The 26,133-nt window shown below is 41.9% G+C and overlaps 1 protein-coding gene across 2 annotated transcripts in view; it reads right to left on the bottom strand.

Moving 5' to 3' along the window:
* KCNH1 (potassium voltage-gated channel subfamily H member 1) overlaps window positions 1-26,133 on the bottom strand; it is a 404,874-nt gene that overhangs the window by 306,053 nt on the left and 72,688 nt on the right. The window contains exon 6 of one of the 2 annotated variants that reach the window (XM_061161024.1): window positions 3,035-3,508. In XM_061161024.1, the coding sequence (XP_061017007.1) occupies window positions 3,035-3,508 (474 nt within the window). The remainder of the gene's footprint in view (window positions 1-3,034; window positions 3,509-26,133) is intronic. The other variant, XM_061161025.1, reaches the window with a different exon arrangement.

Genomic DNA, 26,133 nt, shown 5'->3' with positions numbered 1-26,133 from the left:
GCCCTCCTGCCTCAGGGAAACTGCAGCTTCCCATCCTTGGTACCCAATACCCAGCCTCCCCATCACAACAACCAAGCCAAGGGTGAACCACACACATCCGGAACTTCTCGGTCAGTTCTGACTCAACAGTATCCTTCTGTGTTTCCTCCCTATTTTACCAAAACTGTCATGGAACAGACCCAGGGAACATGACTCATTCAAGATGGTGCAGCACATCATATGGTCACAGTAATAATGAGTCCCCTTTGATTCTTCTTTGTTCTGTTTGTGAGTTAAGAGGGTTAAACCAGATGACAGTTCTACTGGGCTCTGACCTCCAGTAGGTCTACTTATCATAACCTGCTAAATATCCCCCTCCCACCCCACCTTCCTCCAACTTCCACCAAAGATAGGAAGTCAGGATGCTGAGTCTCTCATTTTTATAGTCAGTCTGGAGGTGAGACTAACACCAGGGATTCTGAACTCACCAGATTTTGCAGCTGACAGGGAACTCAAATCCACAGCCCAAATGCCATGCCTTCAGGCAGGTGAGGTGGTATCATCCCCTAGCTGCAGTTAGGAAAACTGGGATCCAGAAAAGCTAAATGACATGCACAAGGTTCCCAGGTGTCCTTACAGGTGAGACTAAGAGGAACAGCAGCCAAATCTTCAGTATATGAATCTTCAGTGTTTCCCCAACTCTACCACGACTATTATGGAAAGGCTTTATTTCAGGTTCGAGCCAAAGCTCTGAAAGGAGTTATCAAATATAAAGTCAAGTCTTTACAGAAGCAAATCATAACTATAACCTCTTAATGTTCATATTATCATTGATGATCAAGAAACAGTTGTAAGAGCTTTCATGCTAAACCCTTTGCCAACTATTAATAGAAAGCTATAGAGAAATTATGGTTTCCCAGGTGGCTCAGTGGTAAAGAATTCACCTGCCAATGCAGGAGCCCCAAGAGATGTGGCTTGGATCCCTGGGTCAGGAAGATCCCCTGGAGTAGGAAATGGCAACCAACTCCAGTATTCTTGCCTGAAAGATCCCATGAACAGAGAAGCCTGGAGGGCTACAGTCCATGCGGCTGCAAAGAGTTGGACATGACTGAGGGACTCATCACAGAGAAATTATAATTTCCCTATCTACAATCGACTTCATGAATCTGGACACCAGAAACCATGTCAAGGGTACTCACGATTAATGGCAAAGGAATTCTAACCCAACATACACAGTGCATGGGAGCACAGTTATGCTCTGCTAACCTACAAGGTAATCTTGACACATTTACATATGTGTTTAAAGCTCTGCCAATGTTTAGTAAGAAACTATAGAAGCCAAAGAACTGTTCTATTTATCTGCAAAATTTCAAAGCCATTGCTGTAAATAGCAAATGGTTTATTTTTAAAACTCAACCAGTATTTTTAAAGTTAAAACTCATTTCCCATATGTGCATAAGAAGCTCTTTTAGGTTGAAATAATCAGTTAAATTACCTAAGCCAAAATGATCATATTTTCCTCGCTCACTAACATAAAATTTGCTAGAGATGTGCTCACAGAGAAAAATAGCACTCCCAACATGTACTAAAATTCACATTTAAGAATCCCAACATTCACGTTAGGGATGATTTTACTCTTCTAAATGATCAGTCTCAGCTCATTTAATCCCCCTACAAAATCCACACAAGCCACTTGGAGCACTATTTCTCAGGATTTTACAGTCTATTAAAACACCACCCAGATGAAAACAGGGACTGCTCTGAGTCTGGAGCATCTGAACACTAGCTCCCCTTCACTGGAGAGCAAACAGTAGGAAGCTGGATTCTCAGGGAGGAAGGGGCTGGAATCCTCGCCCACTGCTGGTACTGATGTGAAAGTGAGAGGCATCATTATGCCACCAGCAAGACGTGGAGTCACTGGCAGGCCCTGTTATCCTGGCAGGGAGCTGGCTGTCCCTTCCCACTATCTCCAGTCCTACTAGCCCGTTAGCCCTGAGAGCGTATCTTGCCTCAATTCAGCCTCCTGATGACTTCCGGATGACCCATCCAGACAGCAGCACAGCCATCCTGAGACCTCTGGGACCCTCCACAGTCTGAGGCAGTGAGGGCCACTGCTATCTGAAGCTGAAGACTTACCAGGAGTACTGCCACCTAAAGTGTCAACTGAAGGGTAGGGAAAAAAAATATCAATTCTCACAGAACACTCAAACTAGATAAGAATCTGACATTTTCCTTTGCCGTGATATGACACCCTTGCTTTTTCAAAGGAGAAAATCACTTTAACCAGCCGAGTGGCCCCTTCCTGCTGCAACATGTCCCAGCACACATTCACTGACTCTTTAAGCATGTCCTGATTTTAGCCCGTTTCAGAGCATTTATCTTCTTTTAATTTCTCCCATAACAACCCAAAGCAGTGTAGTCCAGTAACACTCCCCTCTTGCCTGACTTAACCACAAGAGTCAGACTTAACCACAGCCTGACTACCTCAGCAAATTTAGGCAAGGGACAGCATGGACAATTAAATGCCACTGGTCACCTGCAAAATTCATTTTAGCAAAGAAACAACTCATTGTTTCCCAACATTTACCAGAGAAAAAGGAAAAATACAGGCAAGCAATCTTAGGGGAGAGTAGCATCTCTGTTTTCAAGAGTTAATTAGTTTTGAAACAGCCAAAGGTCATCAGCAGGAAACAGAAAAGTCCCCATAATGAGAATAATCAGTAGACAGGCATTCAGCAAATGCATACCAAGTGTAAGATTTCACCAATGCAGTGGCAATGCATGCCTGCTTCTGCAGCCCCACCTCCCAAGCCAGCAGCTTGCACTCCACAGGGAGTAAGAAGCCTCTGGTCTCCTCCACATCCATCCACTGACATGCAGGGTCTCCACACCTCCAAAGGACAAGAGCAGCAGGCAAGGATACTGACCAAGCATCATGCTCCCTCTGTTTCAGACACCAGTCGTACCAGTTCCCACCCATTCAAGTTCTCCTCTTTTGAGCATCCACAATTAACTTAAAGACATGACAACAAGGTCTGAGATTTGAGGGATGTACCTGACTCTCTCTCCCCTCCAGGGGTGGTGGAATCTGATCAGCAAAACCAATCTTCCCTGGATCACCCATAAAGGCACTAACCTCATCCACGTTCTCAAAAGCGTTGATGACGTCATAGGGCAAGCAGGAGAGAAGGTCAATCACAAACCACGTCTTCAGGTAGTTCATGCGAATGAGCTTGGGGTCGGAAATCACCTCCCCAGCGGGTCCGACAAAAGTGGTGTGAAAATTCAGCACAATGTCCACCAGAAAAATGACATCCACGATGCTATCCACAACCAGCCAGGCCACGTTGTTCTGTCTGGTTTTAAAGGAGACATTGTAAGGAACCAGGATGGCTGTGTAGAAGGTTAAGATCAAGATGATCCAATCCCACGTGGTCTTAAAAACACAGTAATGTAAGATGATGTGCGGGGGGGTCTTTGGTGCCTCTTGCTTGTACTGGGGAAGGATGTCTGAGCCCAGCTGCAGAACCTGTGAGGAAAAACACAGCCAAGAGAGAACTAAGTGAGGATTTCATTGCAAGCATCAAACCAGTCAGCCTCTGTCATGGACAAACAGTCATGACATTCCAGATGGATCAGGAGGTACAAAAACAGGAACTGGAGGACTATGGGAGAATAGAATGACACTGTAATACAAATGATCATAATGAAACAATAAATATACTAAGTACTTCACATACATTGATCACCTCACAATTCTAAATACAACCTTGTTTGATTAGCTAGTTATTATTCCATGTCACAAGAGAGAGCCTGGGGCACAAGAGAATTAAGCAACTTTACTCAACAAATATTGATTACTCTGTGCCCAGAATTGTTCTAGACACTGAGCAAATAGCAATGAAGGAAACAGCATGATTCTTGTTCTTGGAGAGGTTAGTCTAGTAGACAAATTAAGATAATATCAAATTGTAAGAAGAGCGGATATTATGTTTACATATAACTGAATCACTTAGCTGTACAGAAGAAATTAACACAACATTGTAAATCAACTATACACCAGTAAAAATTTATTTAAAAAAAAGAAAATGCAAACAATAGTACCTACCTCATAGGGCTGTTGTCATGATTAAATATGTTAATATATGCATAGAGCTTAAAATTGCTGTCGTTATTTTTGTTTAATTGCTAAGTTGTGTCTGACTCTTTTGCAACCCCATGGTCTGTAGCCCACCAGGCTCCTCTGTCCATTGGATTCTCCAGGCAAGAACACTGGAGTGGGTTGCCATTTCCTTCTCCAGGAGATATTCCTGACCCAGAGATCGAATGCTCATCTCCTGCATCGCAGGCAGATTCTTTACCACTGAGCCAAGAGGAACACCCACAGAGCTGAAAATAGTGTCTAATAAAGAATAAGTGTTTTATAACAATGATGATAACAACAATAACTTCATTATGGGTTGCTGTCAGGTATAAATTAAGACAACATACATAAAAGTACCTAGAAAATAAATCTGAGTACTCTTAAAAAATAAATAAATTTAAAGTATCATTAAATTTCGCCATTGACAAAATTTAATCAAATGATTGTGACCGTATTCTAATAAAACTATGTACAATGAAATTTTAATTTCAAAAAATAAGAGGCTGGGGGACACAGTGTTTTGATAGAATTTGACTTGAGGAGTAGGGGAAAGAGAGTGTTTGGACTAAAACCTGAATGAAAGCAGGACAACAAGTCATTCAAACTTTGGATGAAAAAGTATCCAAGATAGAGAAGATAACTGATGTAATGGCCTCAGGGTAGGACAAGTGAGATATTTTAAGGAAAGGAAGAAAGTCTGGTATGACTAACGCATACTAAATGAGAGGGTAAGAGATACTAGACAACTCGACGGGGAAGCAGAAACCAGACCATGCAGGCCCTAGTGGGCCATGGCGGGGGGGGGGGGGGGGGGGGGGGGGGGGCGGGCGGGGGGAGGGGGTGTTGGGTTTTATTCTCAGTATGTCTCAGTGTAACTGGAGGGTTCTGAGTAAGAGAATAATAATCCGATGCATGTTTCTGAAAGAATGAATTGAGGCAGAGTATTAGAGGGAAGAACAGAATCAGAGAACTTACTATTATAGGCTGGGGAAAAGATGGGATGATGGAGAAAAGTAGTTCAATTTTGGATATATTTCTGAAGTAAAACCAACTGGACTTGCTATTGGCTGGAAAGTAAAGAAAAGGGAGAAGGGGGTACTCATTACTTTATTCCCAAAACAGCACAGTGACTGGTCCACAGTAGGCAGTACAGGATGATTTTTAAGTGAATGATTGAGCTTCAAGGTCATACAGCTAGCAAAAGAGGAGACCAGGATCCCAAATGAGATCTAGCTGGATTAAAAACACATGCTGCTCCACAGCAAGATCATATTTCCCTAAATAACAGGCTTTTAAGGAAGCAGACTTAGTAAACGATGAAGTATAGAGAAGCCTGGCTCCCAGAAAGTATTGAGCATGGTTCTCACCTTCAGTAATCAAAGGCAAGAAGCTCTGGTTTTAGAAGCCAGGCCAAGTTGGAAGGGACCGCCATACCCGTGCCCCAGCTGCTCCTCTGTGGCACTTGCAAGTTCCTAGAAGCCTCTAGGTGAAACTTCCTCTTGTGTCATGGGAACTTCTCTGTGCCTCTAGAGTTTAAAGATCCCTCATGCTGTGCCGCGCTTAATCACTCAGTCATGTCTGACTCTTTGCGACCCCAAGGAACCCGGCAGGCTCCTCTGTCAATGGGGATTCTCCAGGCAAGAAGACTAGAGTGGATTGCCGTGTCCTCCTCCAGGTGATCTTCTCAACCCAGAGATCAAACCCAGGTCTTCCACATTGTAGGCAGATTCTTCACCATCTGAGCCACTAGGGAAGCCCAGGAATACTGGAGCGCATAGCCTATCCCTTCTCCAGGGGAATCTTCCTGACCCAGGAATCCTGACCCATTGCAGGTGGACTCTTTACCAGCTGAGCTACCAGGGAAGCTCAAAAAAATCCCTTAATGAATGTGAAGTAATCTGAACAACTCTGGCCCCCCTCTGGTTGGCCCCAAGCCTTAAAGATGAGTAAAAGAAAGCTATAAATTCACAGAGGGCCCAGTGTGTAGTTTGGGTATGAAAACTGTTTCTACCCATCCCACCAATGCACAGAGCTCTTTCAAGATTGGGATTTTAACTTTCTTTCCCCAAGGAAGGCAATTTACACAAGTTTGATTAGGGATACTTGGACCCAAGACCTCGGGTAGGAAAAGAGATTGGCCTGTTAAAATAAAACAAGTAAAGGCAAACTGAATGAGACTTCTGCTTTCAGAAATATGGAGTAGACATACTTTTCCCTATTCCTCACTCTGCTCAGCACAGTCAGTCACTCAGTCGTGTCCAACTCTTTGCAACCCTATCGACTGTAGCCCACCAGGTTCCTCTGTCCATGGAATTCTCCAGGCAAGAATACTGGAGCAGGTTGCCATTTCCTGCTCCAGAGGATCATCCTGACCCAGGGACCCAACCTGCGTTCCCTGCGTCTCCTGAATTGGGAGGTGGATTCTTTACCACTGAGCCACCTGGAAAGCCTGATTCCTTGCTCTAAGTACCTCGAAAAGTTCTAGACATTAAAAAAACAAAAAACATTACATTAAACAAACATTAAGCTATTCTGAATGGTGGAGAAAGGAAAGCAAACTGGCTAGGAATAACACAGTGGTGAATTCTCTGGCTTTATTTTCTGCCTCATATATTCCTAGACTTGGAGCTAAAGAAGGCAGCAACATGGAAATATCAGTGGGTGTAGACAAAAAAGAGTCCCAACAAAAGCCCAGTCTCTCTAGCAGAAAAACTGGGAAGGGGGCCTCAAAAGAAGAAAACTTTAGATAATAATCACTCTCCCTGTCAAAACACAATAGAAAAGCTGTGGCCCCACTCCCATCTAGGCCAGCAAAGGCTACTAGGAAGCCTAGATTTCCCCCTTCTTGAAGCTGTAATGAAGCATTCAGCCTCCACTTCGTTCCTACTTGAGTGTTACCAAAGACGGCCCAGCAGGGAGCACAGACTTCCTTTCACCTTCCCCTAGCAGCAATGAGGCCCACCACCACTACAATGCAGAGAGGGATCAATGTGAGCTTAGCAGGGAGCTCTTACTCTTATGCTCACCCATCACTAACAAGGAGCCCTATCAAGGGTCAGTGGAGGCTGAGTTGGAAACTCGGTCTTCTACCCCAACCTGGTAGAAATGAAGGGATGCCTCCTCCTTCCTCTGCTGTATCTGTGTCAAAAGTAGCCACCTAAAACCAAAGGCTTAAATAAGATCCAGAGTCTCACAATATAATATTCAAAATGGCCATTTCAACAAAAAGTCAGTCACTATACCAAGAATCAAGAAAATACCAAACTGACCGAAAAACAGAAAATCAATTGATGCCAAGAATCAAGATGACAAAGATGTCAGAAATATCTGAGAAGGATTTTCAAACATCCATCATAAAAAATGCTTGAATGGGCAACTACAGACACACTTGAAACAAATGAAAAAACAGAAAGTCTCAGAAAGAGCAAATAAATAGAAAAGAAATAGCAAAGAAACAGAAAGTCTCAACCAAAAAGAGAATACATACACCAAATAGAAATTTTAACACCAAAAACTATGACAACTAATTTTTAAAATTCAATGGATGGCATCAACAGCAGAATGGAGGGGACAGAGGAAAGAATCAGTGAATTTAAAGACAAAACAATAGAAATTACCCAATCTAAACAACAGACACAGAAAGGCACACCACATAATGGTAAAAAGGTAAATTCTCCAAGAAGATATAGAAATCCTAACACATACGCAGCAAACAAAAAATTTCCAAGCACATGTGAAGCAAAAACTGACTGAAGATGAAACAGACAAACCTACACACTTCTTTCTCAACCTCTCATAGAACAACTAGACAGAAAGTAAGCAAGGATACAGAAAAACTCAATGACAACAGCAGCCAACAGAACTTAACATTTATACAATGCTCCACCCAACAAGAATTTGCAGAACACACATTCTTTTCAAGTGCACGTGGAACATTATCCAAGATAGACTATATACTAGTCCATAAAACAGACCTTGACAAATTTAACAGAATTTAAATCACACAAGGTATATATATTCTCTGATTATAATGGAATCAAACTAGAAATCAATAACAGAAAGATAAAAGGAAAATATCCAAATACTTGGAAACTAAATATTCAACACTTGGAAACAATACAATTCTAAATAATCTATGATCTAAAGGAGAAGAAGTCTCAAGGGAAATTTTAAAATATTTTGAACTCAGTGAAAATGAGAACATAACATACAACAATTCATATGATGCTGCTAAAGCAGTACTGAAAGGGAAATTTATAGCACTTAAATATATGGATAAGAAAAAACAAAAAGTCTCAGATCAATAATGTCCATTCTCACCTCAAGAACTTATAAAAGAGCAAAATAAAACTAAATCAGCAAGGAAGGAAATAGCGAGTAGATATCAATGAAATTGACAATAGGAAAACAAGAGAGAAAACCAATGATTTTTTAAAATAAATAAACTAGTAGAAATCAATGAAACTGACAATAGGAAAACAGTTGGAGAAGGCAATGGCACGCCACTCCAGTACCCCTGCCTGGAAAATCCCATGGATGGAGGAACCTGGTAGGCTGCAGTCCATGGGGTCGCTAAGAGTCAGACACGACTGAGTGACTTCACTTTCACTTTTCACTTTCATGCATTGGAGAAGGAAATGGCAACCCACTCCAGTGTTCTTGCCTGGAGAATCCCAGGGACGGGGGAGCCTGGTGGGCTGCCGACGATGGGGTTGCACAGAGTCGGACATGACTGAAGCGACTTAGCAGCAGTAGCAGCAGCAGCAGAGAAAATTGGTGATTTTAAAAAATTAACTGACAATAGGAAAACAATAGAGAAAATCAGTGATTTAAAAATAAATAAAAATGAGTGATTTTTCAAGACTTAAAAAAAAAAACATAGAAAAGCCACAAATTACCAATATCAGAAATGAAGCAAGAAACACAAGTATAAACTGTAGACACCCAAAATATAATAGGGAATGCCACAAACAACTCTCCAATAAAAATTTTACTACTTAGATGAAATGGTCCTTGAAAAACACAAACTACCACAATTCATATCCCTATAAACTATGAGAAAATTGAATTCATAATTTTAAAACTTCTAAAAGAAATCTCTAGGCCCAGATGGTTTTAATGATATCAAAATTTAACCAAGAATTAATAACAATTCTTCCAGAAAGCAAAAGTAAAGGGAATACTTCTCAATTCATTCTGTGAAGCTAGTATTATCCTGATTCTAAACCCAGACAAAGACAATACCAAAAAAGACAACTAGAGACTAATATCACTCATAGATATAGCTGAAAAATCCTTAACAAACAGTAATAAATAGAACTCAGCAATATATAAAAAGAATGACCAAGTGGGTAAATTCCAAGGCTGGAAAGCAAATTCAATATTGAAAAATGAATCAATGTAATAAAAACAAAATTTGACAATATTCAACATTTATTCATGATAAAAACTCAGAAAGAAATAGGAATAGAGGAAATTTTCTTCAACTTGATAAATAGCCTCTATAAAAAACCTAGAGCTAACATCATACTTAATGGTCAAAGACTGAAAGCTTTCCCCCTAACACCAAGAACAGGGGAAAATATCAGCTTTCACTACTCTTACTCAATATGCTGCCTCTGCAATAGGCAAAAAATGGAGAGAGAAGGAGAGCAAAAAGAAAAAGAAAAGGAATAAAAGTCATGCAGATTTGGTAGAAGAAAATAAAAATATCCCTATCTACAAATGACATAATGGGATACATAGAATATCCCAAGGAATCTACATTCAAACTTCTAGAGTTAGTGAGTTCAGCAAGGTCACAAAAGATAAACATACAAAACTCATCGTATTTCTTACACTAGAAATGAAGACCAATGCTATACAATACCATTTATAATCACTCAAAACAATACTTAAGTACAGGTATAATAAGCTTCCCAGGTGGCTCAGTGGTAAAGAATCCATCTGCCAATGCAGGAGATGTAGGAGACTCAGGTTGGATCCCTGAGTTGGGAAGATCCCCTGGAGTAGGAAATGGTAACCTGCTCCAGTGTTCTTGCCTGGAAAATTCCATGGACAGAGGAGCCTGGCAGGCTGCAGTCCATGGGGTCACAAAGAGTCAGACATGATTGAGTAACTGAGCACACAGGTATAATAAAACATACAGAACTTGTATGCCAAAACAAAAGCAAAAAGGCTGACTAAAGAGCTTAGAGAAGATATAAATAAATGGAGACACATGTAAATCAGAAGACTTCAACATACTAAAGATTTCCATTCTCTCCAAATGGATATCGGTTTAACATATCTAAATGCCAGCAAGAGTTGTTGTAAATATCCATAAGACTATTCTAAAATTTATATTGAAAGGCAAAGGAATGGGAATAGAACAATTTTAAATAAGAAGAATAAAGTGTGAGGAATCAGCCTAGTCAATTTCAGGAGTTAGTATACAGCAAAGTAATTAAGACAGTGTGACACTGATAGAAAAACAGACTCACAGATTAATGGAACAGATAGAGAACCCAGAAATAGACCCACACAAATACCCAGCTGATTTTTGACAGTGGTGCAGAAAGCAATTCAGGGGAGGAAAGACAGCCTTTTCCACAAATGATGCTGGAGCAAAGGACATTCACAGGCAGAAAAAACAATGAGACTCAGTATGTCTTACACCTTACATAAAAGTGGGCTTCCTTTGTGGCTCAGATGGTGAAGAATCGCGGGCAACACAGGACACCCAGGTTTAACCTCTGGGTTGGCAAGAAACCCTGGATAAGGAAATGGCAACCCACTCCAGTATTCTTGCCTGGAGAAGGCCACGGACAGAGGAGGCCGGTGGGTTATAGTCCCTGGTGTCACAAAGAGTCAGACACAAATGAGTGACCAACACTTACATAAAAATTATCTCAAAACAGACTGCATGATTCAATGTAAAACAAAGTATTATAAAACTTTCAGAGAAAAACATTTAAGAAAACCTTTAGGACCCAGGGTAGGTAAAGTGTTTTTAGACTTGAACGCATAGCACAATGCAGGAAAAACTCCGGGAGTTGGTGATGGACAGGGAGGCCTTGGCGTGCTGCGGTTCACAGGGTCGCAAAGAGTAGGACATGACTGAGCAACTGAACTGAACTGAACACAGTCAAAGGCATTGGCATAGTCAATAAAGCAGAAATAGATGTTTTTCTGGAAATCTCTTGTTTTTTTGATGATCCAACAGATGTTGGCAATTTGATCTCTGGTTCCTCTGCCTTTTCTAAAACCAGCTTGAACATCTGGAAGTTCACGGTTTACATAGTGTTGAAGCCTGGCTTGGAGAATTTTGAGCATCACTTTACTAGCGTGTGAGATGAGTGCAACTGTGTGGTACTTTGAGCATTCTTTGGCATTGCCTTTCTTTGGGATTGGAATGAAAACTGACCTTTCCCAGTCCCGTGTCCACTGCTGAGTTTTCCAAATTTGCTGGCATGTTGAGTGCAGCACTTTCACAGCATCATCTTTCAGGATTTGAAATAGCTCAACTGGAATTCCATCACCTCCACTAGCTTTGTTCATAGTGATGCTTCCTAAGGCCCACTTGACTTCACATTCCAGGATGTCTGGCTCTAGGTGAGTGATCACACCATTGTGATTATCTGGTTCGTGAAGATCTTTTTGGTATAGTTCTTCTGTGTATCCTTGCCACCTCTTCTTAATATCTTCTGCTTCTGTTTGGTCCATACCATTTCTGTTCTTTATTGAGCTCATCTTTGCATGAAATGTTCCCTTGGTATCTCTAACTTTCTTGAAGAGATCTCTAGTCTTTCCCATTCTATTGTTTTTCTCTATTTCTTTGCACTGATCACTGAGGAAGACTTTCTTCTTATCGCTCCTTGCTATTCTTTGAAACTCTGCATTCAAATGGGTATATCTTTCCTTTTCTCCTTTGATTTTCACCTCTCTTCTTTTCACAGCTATTTGTAAGGCCTCCTCAGACAGCCATTTCGCTTTTTTGCATTTCTTTTTCTTGGGGATGGTCTTGATCCTTGCCTCCTGTACAATGCCATGTACCTCTCTGTCCATAGTTCATCAGGCACTCTATCAGATCTAGTCCCTTAAATCTATTTATCACTTCCACTGTATAGTCATAGGGATTTGATTTAGGTCATACTTGAATGGTCTAGTGGTTTTCTCCACTTTCTTCAATTTCAGTCTGAATTTGGCAATAAAGGAGTTCATGATCTGAGCCACAGTCAGCTCCTGGTCTTGTTTTTGCTGACTATATAGAGCTTCTCCATCTTTGGCTGCAAAGAATACAATCAATCTGATTTTGGTGTTGACCATCTGGTGACATCCATGTGTAGAGTCTTCTCTTGTGTTGTTGGAAGAGGGTATTTGCTATGACCAGTGTATTCTCTTGGCAAAACTCTATTAGACTTTGCCCTGCTTCATTCTGTAGTCCAAGGCCAAATTTGCCTGTTACTCCAGGTGTTTCTTGACTTCCTACTTTTCCTATCCTATAATGAAAAGGACATCTTTTTTGGGTGTTTTTTTCTAGAAGGTCTTGTAGGTTCTCATAGAACCATTCAACTTCAGCTTCTTCAGCATTACTGGTTGGGACATAGACCAGTCAGAAACATAAAGCTCCTAGAGGCTAACATAGGCAGTGCGCTCCCTAACATAAATCACAGCAAGATTCTCTGTGACTCACCTCCTAGAATAATGGAAATAAAAATAAAAATAAACAAATGGGACCTAATTAAACTTAAAAGCCTTTGCACAGCAAAGGAAATACAAATAAGGTGAAAAGACAACACTCAGAAAGGGAGAAAATAATAGCAAATGAACCAGCTGACAAAGGATCAATCTCAAAAATATACAAGCAGCTCATACAGCTAAATACCAGAAAAGCAAACAACCCAATCAAAAAGTGGGAAGAAACTAGGCATTTCTCCAAAGAAGACATGCACCTGGCTGATAAACACATGAAAAGATATTCAACATCGCTCATTATTAGGGATATGTGAATGAAAACCACATGAGGTATCTATCACCTCACACCAGTCAAAATGGCCATCAGCAAGAAATCTACAAATAATAAATGCTGGAGAGGGTGTGGAGAAAAAGGAACCCTCTTGCACTCTTGGTGGGAATGTAAATTGATGGCACTATGGAGAACAGTATGGAGATTCCTTAAAAAACTAGGAATAAAACTACCAGATGACCCAAAAATCCCATTACTGGGGATACACTCTGAAGAAACCATAATTGAAAAAGACACAGGTAGCCCAATGTTCACTGCAGCATTATTTACAATAGCTAGGACACAGAATCAATTTAGATGTCCATCAACAGATGAATGGATAAAGAAACTGTGGTACACATGTACAATGGAATATTACTCAGCCACAAAAAGGAATGCATTTGAGTCAATTCTAATGAGGATAAACATAGAGCCTATTATACAAAGTCAGAAAGAGAAAAACAAATATCATATATTAACGCACGTATATGGAATCTAGAAGGATGGTACTGATGAACCTAATCTCAGAGCAGCAATGGAGACACAGACATAGAGAACAGACTTGTGGACACAACAGGGGAAGGAGAGGAAGGGACGCATTGAAAGAGTAACATTGAAACGTGTGCATTGTGTGTGTGTGTGTGTGACACTACCATACGTAAAATAGATAACCAGTGGGAATTTGCTATATGATGCAGGGAGCTCAAACCTGGTGCTCTGTAACAACCTAAAGGGGTGGGATGGGGTGGGAGGTGGGAGTGAGGTTCAGGAGGAAGGGGATATATGCGTACCTATGGCTGATTCATGTTGATGTATGGCAGAAACCAACATAATATTGTAAAGCAATTTTGCTCCAATGAATTTTTAAAAAAAAAAATGAGATTGGAAAAAAAAGAAAAAATAGCATTTACATTAAAAAAAATAAAGTAAAAATTACAACTTTGAAAAAAAAAATGAGAAAATTATGAAAGGACATGTTCCCCAAGAGGATACACAGATGGCAAATACATGAAAAGATGATCATTAGCCATCAGGGAAATGCAATGAGATATCACTATGTACATATCACAACAGCTAAAATAAAAAATAGCATTTGACAACATCAAATGCTGGTGAGACTGCAGAGAAGCTGGGTTGCTCATATATCACTAATGGAAATGTAAAATGACACAGCCAGTCCAGAAAAGAGCTTGGCAGTTTATTAAACAACAAAATATGCAACAGTAATTACACTCCTGGGCATTTATCCCAGAAAAACCAAAATTTAGATTCAAACAAAAACCTGTACATGAATGCTCACGGCAAGTTTATTTGTCATACCAAAAAACAGAATCGGCTCAGATGTCCTTCAAGAGATGAATAGTTAAACTGTGGCACATCCAAACGACAGACTCAGTAATAAAGAGCTGCCACTACTGATGCACCCTGATACAGCAAGCTGCATGTAAACCCAGAGATTTACAAAGCCAGTCTCAGACAATACACTACATGATTCCATTCATATAACATCCTTGAAATGACAAAATCATAGAAATATTGAATAAATCAGTGTTTCCCAAGGGTTTACGGAGGGGGTGAGGGCAGGAAGAGTGTGGCCATAAAAAGGCAACGTGAGTTATTATGGTGATGAAAGCATTCTATATCTTGACTGCACCAATGTCAATATCCTGGCCATGATACTGAGCTACAGTTTTGCAGGAAGTTACCATCAGGGAAACTGAGTAAAGAGCACATGGGATCTCTGTATGATTTCTTAAAACAGCACATCAATCTACAATCATCTCAAATTAAGTTTAATTTTTTAAATAATTAACTGACTAGAGATGAATCACAAGCATTGTAAGGAAGGAGTCCTGGGCATGGATCTAAGTGAAAAGCAGGGGAAAGGTAGATGAGTTAGTTAGGAGTTTATTGTATGTTTGCAAAATACAATCTGGGCAAAAAGACCATTCAACAAGAACTCAAAAGAAACCACAAGTACGCAGCCACCTGCTGACCGCACACCAGAGTTGCCTGGAGTTCGATGGAGGAAATGTCCTCTTACAGAAAAATGGCTGTTCCTGTGACAGTCTGATAAAATCCATAATTACTGCCAAATAAGATTTCCCATTCTGAAGCTTTCAGGACACTATTAGGCCTTGCTTGAGTGAGGCCCGAGTCAATAGTGCCTTCACACCTCCCAACAGTGCTGCTGACTGCAGACTCGCCTTCTGAGGCTACTCCAACAACATGTGTTCAAAGGTCATAGACAGAGATGCTAGGCCAGATGTCAGGCAGGGATGTTAGGCCTTGTATTCAGTTTCTTCTTCCCATCTCTGGGATGCAGCCTTCCACACTGAAATCACACGATATCTGCATTCTACAAGAAGCCTGGAAGTCAGGACATTTGATCAGGTTAAATGTGACACATTCTCTTTGCAAATCTTTAAGTTAAAGGCTGCGAATTGTTCCCCTCAGGCCAAGTTTTTAGCGTCTGACTTGAGATCCTCTGCGTTTCAATCTAATATGAACTCTTTAGCAATTACATGGAAAACAAAAGATGGAAATTCCAAGGAATGAGTTCTTCATTACAGAAAAATCAAGATTCTTAAGAAAACTTCCCAGACCAAAAGAGTACTTTGCATCCAGTAAACTGACAGTCTTTTCAGAGCGCAATGACTAATGACTAATGATTCGTGTTTATCAGAAAGATTCCCAGAAGACTGACCCACCGTCCCCCTCAGAAGGGTTCTGGGAATTGATTCAGACCAGAACAAGTGGTAACAGCATGGCTCTGATGAGCTCCACGGCTGCCATTCTCAGAAGAAAAAGTATTCCAGGGATCGTGCAGAATATTTCTCCTCTGGGAAAGTGGTTAGTGTCCACCAAACAGAGAAGTCTCTGGGTGCCGAATCAAAAGAGATGGGACACCAACCTTGTGTCCAGTTATAACAATTGGGCCCAATGTTAGATGCTCAGTGATGCTTCAAAACCTTGCAGAGAAACAGCTTCAGCAGACGTGGAGACAGAAGAATGACCTGGTCTGGAGGTCTCAGTGACCACCCCTTGGTTAGTCCTCTCCCCTGCCTCTTTTCTACGATTATCAGCATGAGCATATGCTTCTAGTTTCTCCCATTTGATAAGTTTTATACCATGGAAGCCTCCAAAGGCAGAGAGCTCACAGCCCTTCTAGAATGTCCTTCCTAAGAGTGCGAAAACACCTGTCCCACATGCCCAATCAGACAGGAGTCCCCCCAAATGCAGACACACTCTTCCAAGTGTGATGTTGTTTGTTCACACTTTCCCTGCCTTCTCCCTACAACACTGAAGCTCTGCCCACACAAAAGTTCATTGTAAGCCATTATTGATGGAGTCAGAGAATGTTCATGAACACAGACGGATTCTGAAGGAAAATAAGTGAGGTCTTTCCCCTAAATGAAGAATGAGGAATTAAGACTGATTATCACATTTCTCCAGCACTTTCACTTCCAAAGGCCTCTCCTGTGCTTCTGAATCCTTACATTCACCCTGTGAGGGTGTTCTGCAAATGGGAAAATGTAGGTTCAGAGCCACGAGGTGACTCACACTGAGCCACAACAGGGCTGAGCAAGCAGGGAGCTGGGAGTGCAAGCCAGGTCATCAGCTCCAAGCCTCCAAGTCTTTTCATGAATCTATTTGTACAGCCTGAAATGCCTTTCACAGAACACTGACATATGCCATCACATCCCATGCCACCCCATGAAATGGGAAGGCTGGTATTTTTTGTCTTGTACAGACTGGGAAAATAAACCCAGAGTAAATGATTTGCTCAGAATCACACAGTGGATGACAAAACACGATCACAAGCTCAGGCCCAGTTTCCTCAGTTCAGTTCAGTCCAGTCGCTCAGTCATGTCCAGTCCATGTGATCCCATGGACTGCAGCATGCCAGGCCTCCCTGTCCATCACCAACTCCCGGAGTTTACCCAAACTCATGTCCAGTTTCCTAATTCGATGCTTTTCTTCTGTTGTATACTGACTCTTCATGAACTACTGTTTCTCCATAGGACTTATGAATGATAGCAACAAGCCATCTGTCATCAAAGTCACCACCTCCCATGATGGACCTTCCCCAGGACTTTCTAATTAAAGTCCTAAACCAGCCACATTGGCCAGAGTCTATCTACCTGAAGAGTAACCACTAATCCTCGGGCCACAGCTAGCTAGATTAAGAAAGAAGCAGGACCACATCACCATCAGTTCAGTCACTCAGTTGTGTCTGACTCTTCAAAACCCCATAGCCTGCAGCACACCGGGCCTCCCTGTCCATCACCAACTCCCGGAGCTTACTCAAATTCATGTCCATAGAGTTGTGATGCCATCCAACATCTGTCATCCCCTTCTCCTCCCGCCTTCAATCTTTTCCAGCATCAGGGTCTTTTCAAATGAGTCAATTCTTCACATCAGGTGGCCACAGTATTGGAGTTTCAGCTTCAGCATCAGTTCTTTCAATGAATATTCAGGGCTGATTTCCTTTAGGATGGACTGGTTGGATCTCCCTGCAGTCCAAGGGACTCTCAAGAGTCTTCTCCAACACTATAGTTCAAAAGCATCAATTCTTCAGCATTCAGCTTTCTTTATAGTTCAACTCTCATATCCATACATGACTACTGGAAAAACCATAGCTTTGACAAGATGGACCTTTGTTGGCAAAGTAATGACTCTGCTTTTTAATATACTGTCTAGGTTGGTCATAGCTTTCCTTCCAAGGAGTAAGTGTCTTTCAATTTCATGGCTGCAGTCATCATCTGCAGTGATTTTGGAACCCAAAAAAATAAAGTCAGCCACTGTTTCCATTGTTTCCCCAACTATTTGCTGGATGCCATGATCTTAGTTTACACTTACCCTGAAACCCTTCAGTGTCAAATGAATGTTACCATGCAAACTGATTTTTGCTGATGTGGATGAGAGATTGCAACATCTCACTAAAAGCTCTTAAGTGCTTCTCTGCTTCAACTCACTCTTAACTCATGTTTTTTACCTAATGAATCACTGAAAAAAATAAAATAAAACCAGTCTTCCAATGGTCATGTATCTATAAATCAGTCTCTATCCTCACCCACCTGCCTCCTTCCTGTTTCAGCAGAGGAAGTGCCCTCTTTCTATCAAAGGCCTATTTCTCTCATGTGTTTTGAATTTCATCCTGCTCCCCTTCCTCAAGTTCTTTACACCCCTATGATTCCCCCTCTTTTGTTCCCATAAACCTCTCCTTGGACACCGGATCATTCCATCAGCATCTTTAAACATCAATCAACTCCCTTTTCTTGCTCAGTTCCTTTTGCTGCTCCCCTTTATAGTCAGACTTTTTGAAAGAATAATCCAGACACAATGTCTCTACATTCTCCCCTCCAATCACCTTCAACACACCCCAATCTGACCACTGCCTCCACTCTCCAATCAAATAGGTATTGTCAAGGTCACCAACAATCTCAGTGGTGCTAAAGCCCATGGATGCTTCCATCCTGATCTAACTCATGCCCTCAGGAACTGTTTACAGATGTTCACACCTCTTCCTTCTGGAAACACTCTCCTTGCTGGGCTTTCTTAATGCCACTCTCTCCTGCTGTGGTACCTCAAGGTAGGCAGCTGACATATGCCTTCAAGAAAACTCCAGAACTAAACCACCAGGGAGTTCTGCTGCTTCTACCACCAAACACTTATGACTCGGGATCCATTCACCATTTTCCAACTCACTTCTACCACTACCCATATAGGAGATTATCAGTGAGATATTTTACATTCCTTTTCTCATAGTGATTTATATGCAGTAAGTATTACTACACCTCTAGGTTCAGATGAACCACATCCCAGCTGCTCCACAGTCACACGCAGTCACAGCACTGGACAGAACAAGTATAAACCACACCATGACATTGAACTCTAGGAATGTCCCAGACCAGCTTCAAGAGATGTAGGCACGGATCTCAAAAGCAGATCTGGAATGGATAACCACACAACCAAAATACTGATTAAAAAACATGAATCACAAACATGTATACATGGAACTGTGAAGCTGGGGGTGGTGAGCAGGGAGGACATTAGATAACAAAGACAGGGCTGGGGAAACTGTTAGGGACCGGGTGGCAATCAGTAAGTCAATCAAGATACAGTTCTAGCAGGCTGAACTCGGCAGATTCCCAGTCTTGATTTCACAGTTGATCAGTTTAAAAAAATCTATTTTATTGATGTGTAGTTGATTTACAATGTTGTGTTAATTTCTGCTGTATAGCAAAGTGACTCTATTATACATATATATATATTATTTTTCATATTATTCTCCATTACAGTGTATCATAGGATATTGAATATAGTTCCCTATGCTATCTATATGGTAGGACCTTGCTGAGTATCCATTCTATATATAAGAGTTTGCTAACCCCAAACTCCTAATGCACCCCTCCCTCACCCCGCCTCCTCCTTGGCAATCACAAGTCTATTCTCTGTGTCTGTGAGTCTGTTTCTGTTTTGTAGATAAGTTCCTTTGTGTTCTATTTTAGATTGCACATATAAGTGGTACAGCTGATCAACCTTAAGCAAGGCAAAGTCTCCAATATGCCTCAGTTTCCCCACCTGAAAAATGAAGTTATGTGTGTGCGTGTGTGCTAAGTTGCTTCAGTCATGTCTGACTCTTTGTGACCCTATGGACCATGGCCTTCTGTCCACTGGATTCTCTGGGCAAGAATGCTAGAGTGGGTAGCCATGCCCTCCTCCAGATCTTCCTGACGCAGGGATTGAACCCATGTCTCTGACATCTCATGCACTGGCAGGCAGGTTCTTTTCCACTAGTGCCACCAGGGAAGCCCAATACCAGGCAGATATTGTGAAGGGCAGATATGACTATAGATATAAATGTGTGTGTGCATATGTAAATTATTCTTGCAAACAGTTAAGTAGTATTCAAACACTAGTATTTTTGTACAAATAAAAGATTGGTTCAGGAGATTCTCAGTGAGAATCAGGAAGGCTCCAGCTCCTATAGTACATCTTTTTTACCTAAAGGCTTGGGCTTCCTCAAAGATTGGGGACCAAGAATGACAAAACTAACATGGCCTGAGAAGAAAAATAGACTGATAAAATTCATTTATTTGGGGGTAAAAAAGGACAAAATAGCTTCAGAGACCCCATCAATGCTATGGACCTATCCTAATAAAAAGACCCATGGACCCTTGGACATCAGAAGTTACCCACAAGGATCCAAAGGTCCCATAGTTTAGAGCAGAAAAGAGATGTGCAAACAAACTGTGAAAATATAACACTTAATGTAGAAAGATACTCAATGGATAGAAGTACTTTAAGAGGAAAAGAGACAGCAAATTGATTTCAGTCATCAGAAAAGCTTGGAGGTGAGGTGACTGTCCCTATCTCCAGACAGACAAAACTCTCGACATTTCCAGCAGGCCGTGTGTACAAGCTGGGACAGGAAACGGAGGTGGTGTAAGGGCTCAGTGTGGGAGAAGCCTGCTGTGCTGAGGCAGAGTAAGTCTTTGCTTTCTCTTGTGACTCTTCTCATGTGGTGGTGGCAGGGGGTGGGGAGGAGAGGGAATACAGAGAGGGTAATATTGAGAAATGAAGCTAAATATAAGGGAGGAGGTCAAGCCTTGATGTGCTGTTTATGCAAAGGTAATAACTTTTAAGTAAGGGAGGTGCATAATCAAATCGCTCTCTGTGAGGATAATCGGGCATCAGCATGGAAGAAGGATCAGAAGAGGCAAGTCTAGAAGCACAGGGAGACCTGCTACGTGACGCTGAAGAACCCCAGGAAAGACAGGATGTGGGTTTGAACCAGGGAGCAGCGCAGGGCAGAGAAGCTTGCAAAGTCTCCCTGGGAGCCTGACAACCGGGCCAGTCCCACACAGCCGGGAGGAACCCCAACAAGAGTCAGAGGGGCCAGCCACCTCAGGACCACCATCTCACGGGGGACGTCAGCGTCATCTCCCTGGATGACGGCAGAAGAAACCAAGCACAGAGAATGGGAAGTTCCTCTTTCAGGGCAGCCCTGGGGGACTCACCACTTTACCTTCCACACTGGCTTCGTTTATTGATCAAGGCCACAGACAGAGCCCGCTCCACGAACTCCACCGTCACCCTCATCCCTCACAGCTGCCTCAGACATCCTCCCACTGTGAGTGAAGTGAAATCCTGCTTTCCCTAAACCCCTTATTCCAGGCATGACCTCTCCCTCAGCACCTATACCTGCATCTCTTTCCCTTTCCCCAAGTTTAACTCCAAAAACCTCCCGTTTAGAAACAACATGGGTTTTTTATGGCCACAGAGTGAGACAGAGTCTGTTCCCACCAGAAAAAGCATATTCAAATAAAAAGGGAGAGCTGGATGTTAACGAGACCCTAGCCACAGAATAAAGCCTCATTTGGGGCTTAAGACATCTGAGCTAAACACGTGCTTAATTCCCATCATAAACACCCTTCTCCATAAACCAGGCAGGCTCTATTTTTAGAACCTTTTCCATGATGCACTTGGTCTTTAATGGGAGAGATAAAGGCAGTGGGAAGCAATTAAAAGTATTAACCAATATACTTTATGTCACAATAGAGCACCAGCCCATGACACTCCACAAATATAAGCCCATAGTGAAATGCAACTGGGCAACATTTTTTTCTCTATTTAGCTGAGGAGTACTTCAGTGGTATTCTTTTAACTTTGTATTTTGAATTTTTCAGCTACATTTTTAAAACTCAAGTTTTTGAGAATTAGTGATGAGGTGGAGTCATGGAAACACTGCCATCGTTATCAAAATCAGCTACAAATAGTTGTCCATTATCCATGATCGAGGCAGACAACTTTCAGGTGGGGAGGAAGAGGTTAAAAGTGAAAGGGCCTACCAAGTGTCAGGCACTGAATTAAGTGTTCGCATCCTTCTTCATTCATTCATTCCTTTAATGAACACTTACCAAGCACTTACTAGGTGTTGGTACCATATTCAATGGTAGAGATGTAGAATAAATAAGAGACAGACTGTCTTCACGGACCTTTCATCTATTGGAGGAGGCAAATATTAAACAGCATCATTCCCAGGGCGTGTGAGCTCAAAGAGGAAACTGCCCACGGCAAGGAGAGCCTCTGAAAGTGAGGTTCATCTGCCTGAGGTGGGACAGGGCAGGTGGGAAGGCCTCACAGGGAGGTCTGATGTCTGCCTTGGGGCTAGAAGGATGGGCAGGAGCTAGGCCAGCAGAGAGACACAGCAAGAGTTGCAGGCAGAGGAAGGGCACTTCCAAGGCCCCAGGGACAGTCTGACAAGTGTGCATGCCACTGGCTGACACGGTGTGAGCGCAGAGCTGGGGCAGGCTACAGAGGGGCAGTTAGGTCTTGTAAGTCACAATGTAAATTTTAAAATTATCCAAAGAAATAACAACACGATGTTAAAGGAGTTTTAAACAGGGAGCAATAAGATTGGACGTGTCTTTCCAAGCGTCACAAATCCTCATGATGGTCTTTCAGGGTAGGTAGGCAGCATCTTTAATTTCATGAGGATGAGGAAAGATGAGTGAGGTTAAGCAACTTTTATAAAATCACACAGCTGGAATGCAGTGGAGTTTTGGACAGAACTCAGGTCAGTCTGACTCTGAATTCCTTCCTCTTTCCACTACATCATCCCGTCTCTAAGGGGAAAAAACCTGCAAAAAATCCTTAAACCTCAATTAAGCTGTTCATTGACAAGTTTTTTTAATCAAAATTAAGTGTAGAGTTGATCCCTGGTATCACTGAACATGTGAGTTTTTCCCTACCTGCTTGAATAAATGATATGGCCCTCCTAGGAAAAATGCAAACAGTTCCCCCATAAGACCTCAGCCCTGAGTCCAGAGCACTGACTGGAAGGAACCCTGTGGCCCTGAGGGCTGGTGGAGCCACCCATTAGTCCAGCCACACTTGAAAACTCACCGTCCATGTGCCATCAAACCATCACCCAACACACCTCCAGAAAAGACAAACTCATACCCAGGCACAGCTTGTGGCATACTGAGATAGTGTGAGTATTCAAAAAAGACTCTCTATGAGAGACAAAATGAGCCCCAAACCCAGGTAACTGTGGCAGAAGTTCCTGTTGCCAAAGTTACTAACATTTTCATGTACAAAACAACAGAATACGATGTTGCATGGTGAGACGCTGCTGAGTGTTGTCACTTTCCCCTGAGTCTGAAGAGTCAAATGAAGTCAACACTCCCCCGCTCCGCCCCACCAAAAAATAGTGGAGTGGGAAATGTCAAGTTCAAGGCACATACAGCCTATTTCTCAGAAAAAAAAAAAACCTTTGTTCACATACAACCTGGCAGCCTCTACCAGTGATTCTGGCTTGAGGGACCCCAAAACTAGGGACCCTCATACTGGCTTCCTGGTGGCTCAGTCGGTAAAGAATTCACCTACAATGCAGGAGACCACCTGCAGTGCAGGAGACCTAGGTTCGATCCCTGGGTCAGAAAGATTCCCGGGAGAAGGAAACAGCAACCCGGCCCAGTATTCTTGCCTGGGAAACCCCATGGACAGAGGAGTCTGGCGGGCTACATAGTCCATGGAGCCCTAAAGCGTGGGGCATGACTGAGGACGCACACACACTGCTCGCTTGGCCTCCACAGACTCTCCCTCAGCCGAGGACAGCTCACCTGCTCGTCAGCGGGGAGTGTGGGGAGTCAGCCCCGCTGTGCGGGTCCAATAAGCAAAGTTCTGGTCTCTGCGGCTCTGACCAGCTGCCTGCGACGTGGTCGGCGCCGGGCCGCCTCTGCCCCTCACGCCTGTCCTACTGACGCGCGGCCATGACGCCACTTTCGTGCACATAAGGAAGGCAGCTTCTATATTTATCAGACCAAATCCTTGCACAGTCATTGAAAAGTAGGTGTTATTCCTTTAAAAATTAACGGAAATGCTAAAACTTAAGACTGAGTAAAAACTGACAGCAATTAATACTGGTAACGGTGAGAGAAGAAAGACATTGGCAAACTGGCATAACCCTGTGTGAACTTGGCAGTTTCTATCCCGGTTTAAAATGTTTCTACCCTCTGTCTCCTTAATTCCACTCCCGGTAGTCCATCATTTTTATACTAGCACGAGTATTCAGAGAGCTAACCATCAGTGGAAGGGACTAAGTAAGAATGGCAAGCCGTCCATCTATACCCAACACACTGAGACACTGTTTCAAAAACTCAAACAAACGTTTCAGAAGAAATAATAAAGGTCAACATCTTAGGCGCCAGAACAGTAAGAGGAATGCAAACCCAAAGCTGCCAGTGGGAGCTAAAACGAAACAGCCCAGGAGTTTTTCAGAAACAGGGCTTATCAGGGCTGGGTATGCGCTGGAGGGAACCAAAGGGAAACCACGTGCTCTTGCTGGGGTGGCCAAGGGCTGCCCTGACAAAGACGCATGGAACAGAAAACCATTAACCATGTCTCAGAGACATAAAAAAGAAACTGGTCATCTGTCTGGCCTTTGGGATAGAAAAGGATTATATGTAAGAGAGCAGAACCCCAAGTACATGCCCTATACGAGTGTGGGGCCAAACTCCTGCTGGTCACATGGTTGGGAGCCCCAGGGCTAAAAACATGTACAGGAAAGTTGGTCTGAACCAGGTGAAAATTTATGAATCTGGTGGGCAAACTCAACCACCACGTCTAGATGCCTCATCAACTGGGGACCCAATGGACTCCCACCAGCAATCTCAGGTTGTGCATAAGCTCACTCTAAGAGGAAAGTAAACACCAAACCAGAGGATTTAAAGTAAGCTGACCAAGAAAACAGCATCTACGTCTCTGAGTAATAACTCACTGATTAAGAATTATGAACCACACTTTTGGTTCAAATCTATTCTGATATTTGAGTATTAACATATTCCTTGAGGCTTTGAAGAAACCTATTTAAAATGCATGAAAACTCTAAGACTCTTAGGATTCCTCATTTACCAAATATCACAAATTCAGAGGTTAGAAGATTTGAAATCAATCATAAAATATTTCCATTATTCTGAAGATGTGAATTATAATTGTTGTATCTTTAATATTTACTTTAGTGAGCTTTAATCATAGAGTGATTTGAAATACCATTGTTTAAAAATTCAATAACTATGATTCTTTACCATAATCAAAGTTGTATGAAGATAACCAGACACAGTATGCATAATTTGTTGTTATTTGCTATCTATCATGGTTTGCTTCATAGATTTCCTTGCAACCAAATACTATAAACTACCTAACCAGTATTTCAAATGGTTTCAGATTAACTGACTTAGATCTAATACTATCAAAGGTATATTTAACAGGTGATCAGCTAAAATTTATAAGTAATGTAAAAATATGAAGTAGCATAAATTACTCTTCCTAATTCTATTTCCCTGTATAACATAAAATGAAATAAATTTTAAGGTTGGATGTATGAGACAAGTGCTCGGGGCTGGTGCACTGGGATGACCCAGAGGGATGGGATGGGGAGGGAGGTGGGAGGGGGGATCGGGATGGGGAACACATGTAAATCCATGGCTGATTCATGTCAATGTATGGCAAAAACCACTACAATATTGTAAAATAATTAGCCTCCAACTAATAAAAATAAATGAGAAAAAAAAAGAGTTTTTTTAAAAAGATAAAGTAAGCTGACATCTCTACATACAGCTGGTTCACTTTGTTGTACAGAAAAAACTAACACTATAAAGCAATTATACTCCAATAATAAAAAAAATTAAGCTGACATTTCTAAAGCAATAAAAAAGGAAGAAATATTAACAGAACTCAGAAAATGAGCAAGAGACATGAACTGACATTTCACTAGGATGGAAATATGGTTGGAAAACAAGCTCATGAAAAGACAGTCAATATCTTTAGCCATTTAAAATGCAAATTACGACCACATTGAGCTATCACTACTTACTTACTAACATGTTTAAAAAAAAATAGTGGCAATGTCATGCTGGCAAGGACAGAAACTGGATGTTTCATATGTAAAATGGTACAACCAACTGCAACTGGCAAATAGTTTGGAAGTGTCTTACGAAACTAAATACATACT

This window comes from Dama dama, chromosome 14 (assembly GCF_033118175.1).
Source record: "Dama dama isolate Ldn47 chromosome 14, ASM3311817v1, whole genome shotgun sequence".
NCBI lineage: Eukaryota > Metazoa > Chordata > Mammalia > Artiodactyla > Cervidae > Dama > Dama dama.
This window is presented reverse-complemented; position numbering and strand designations above follow the sequence as displayed.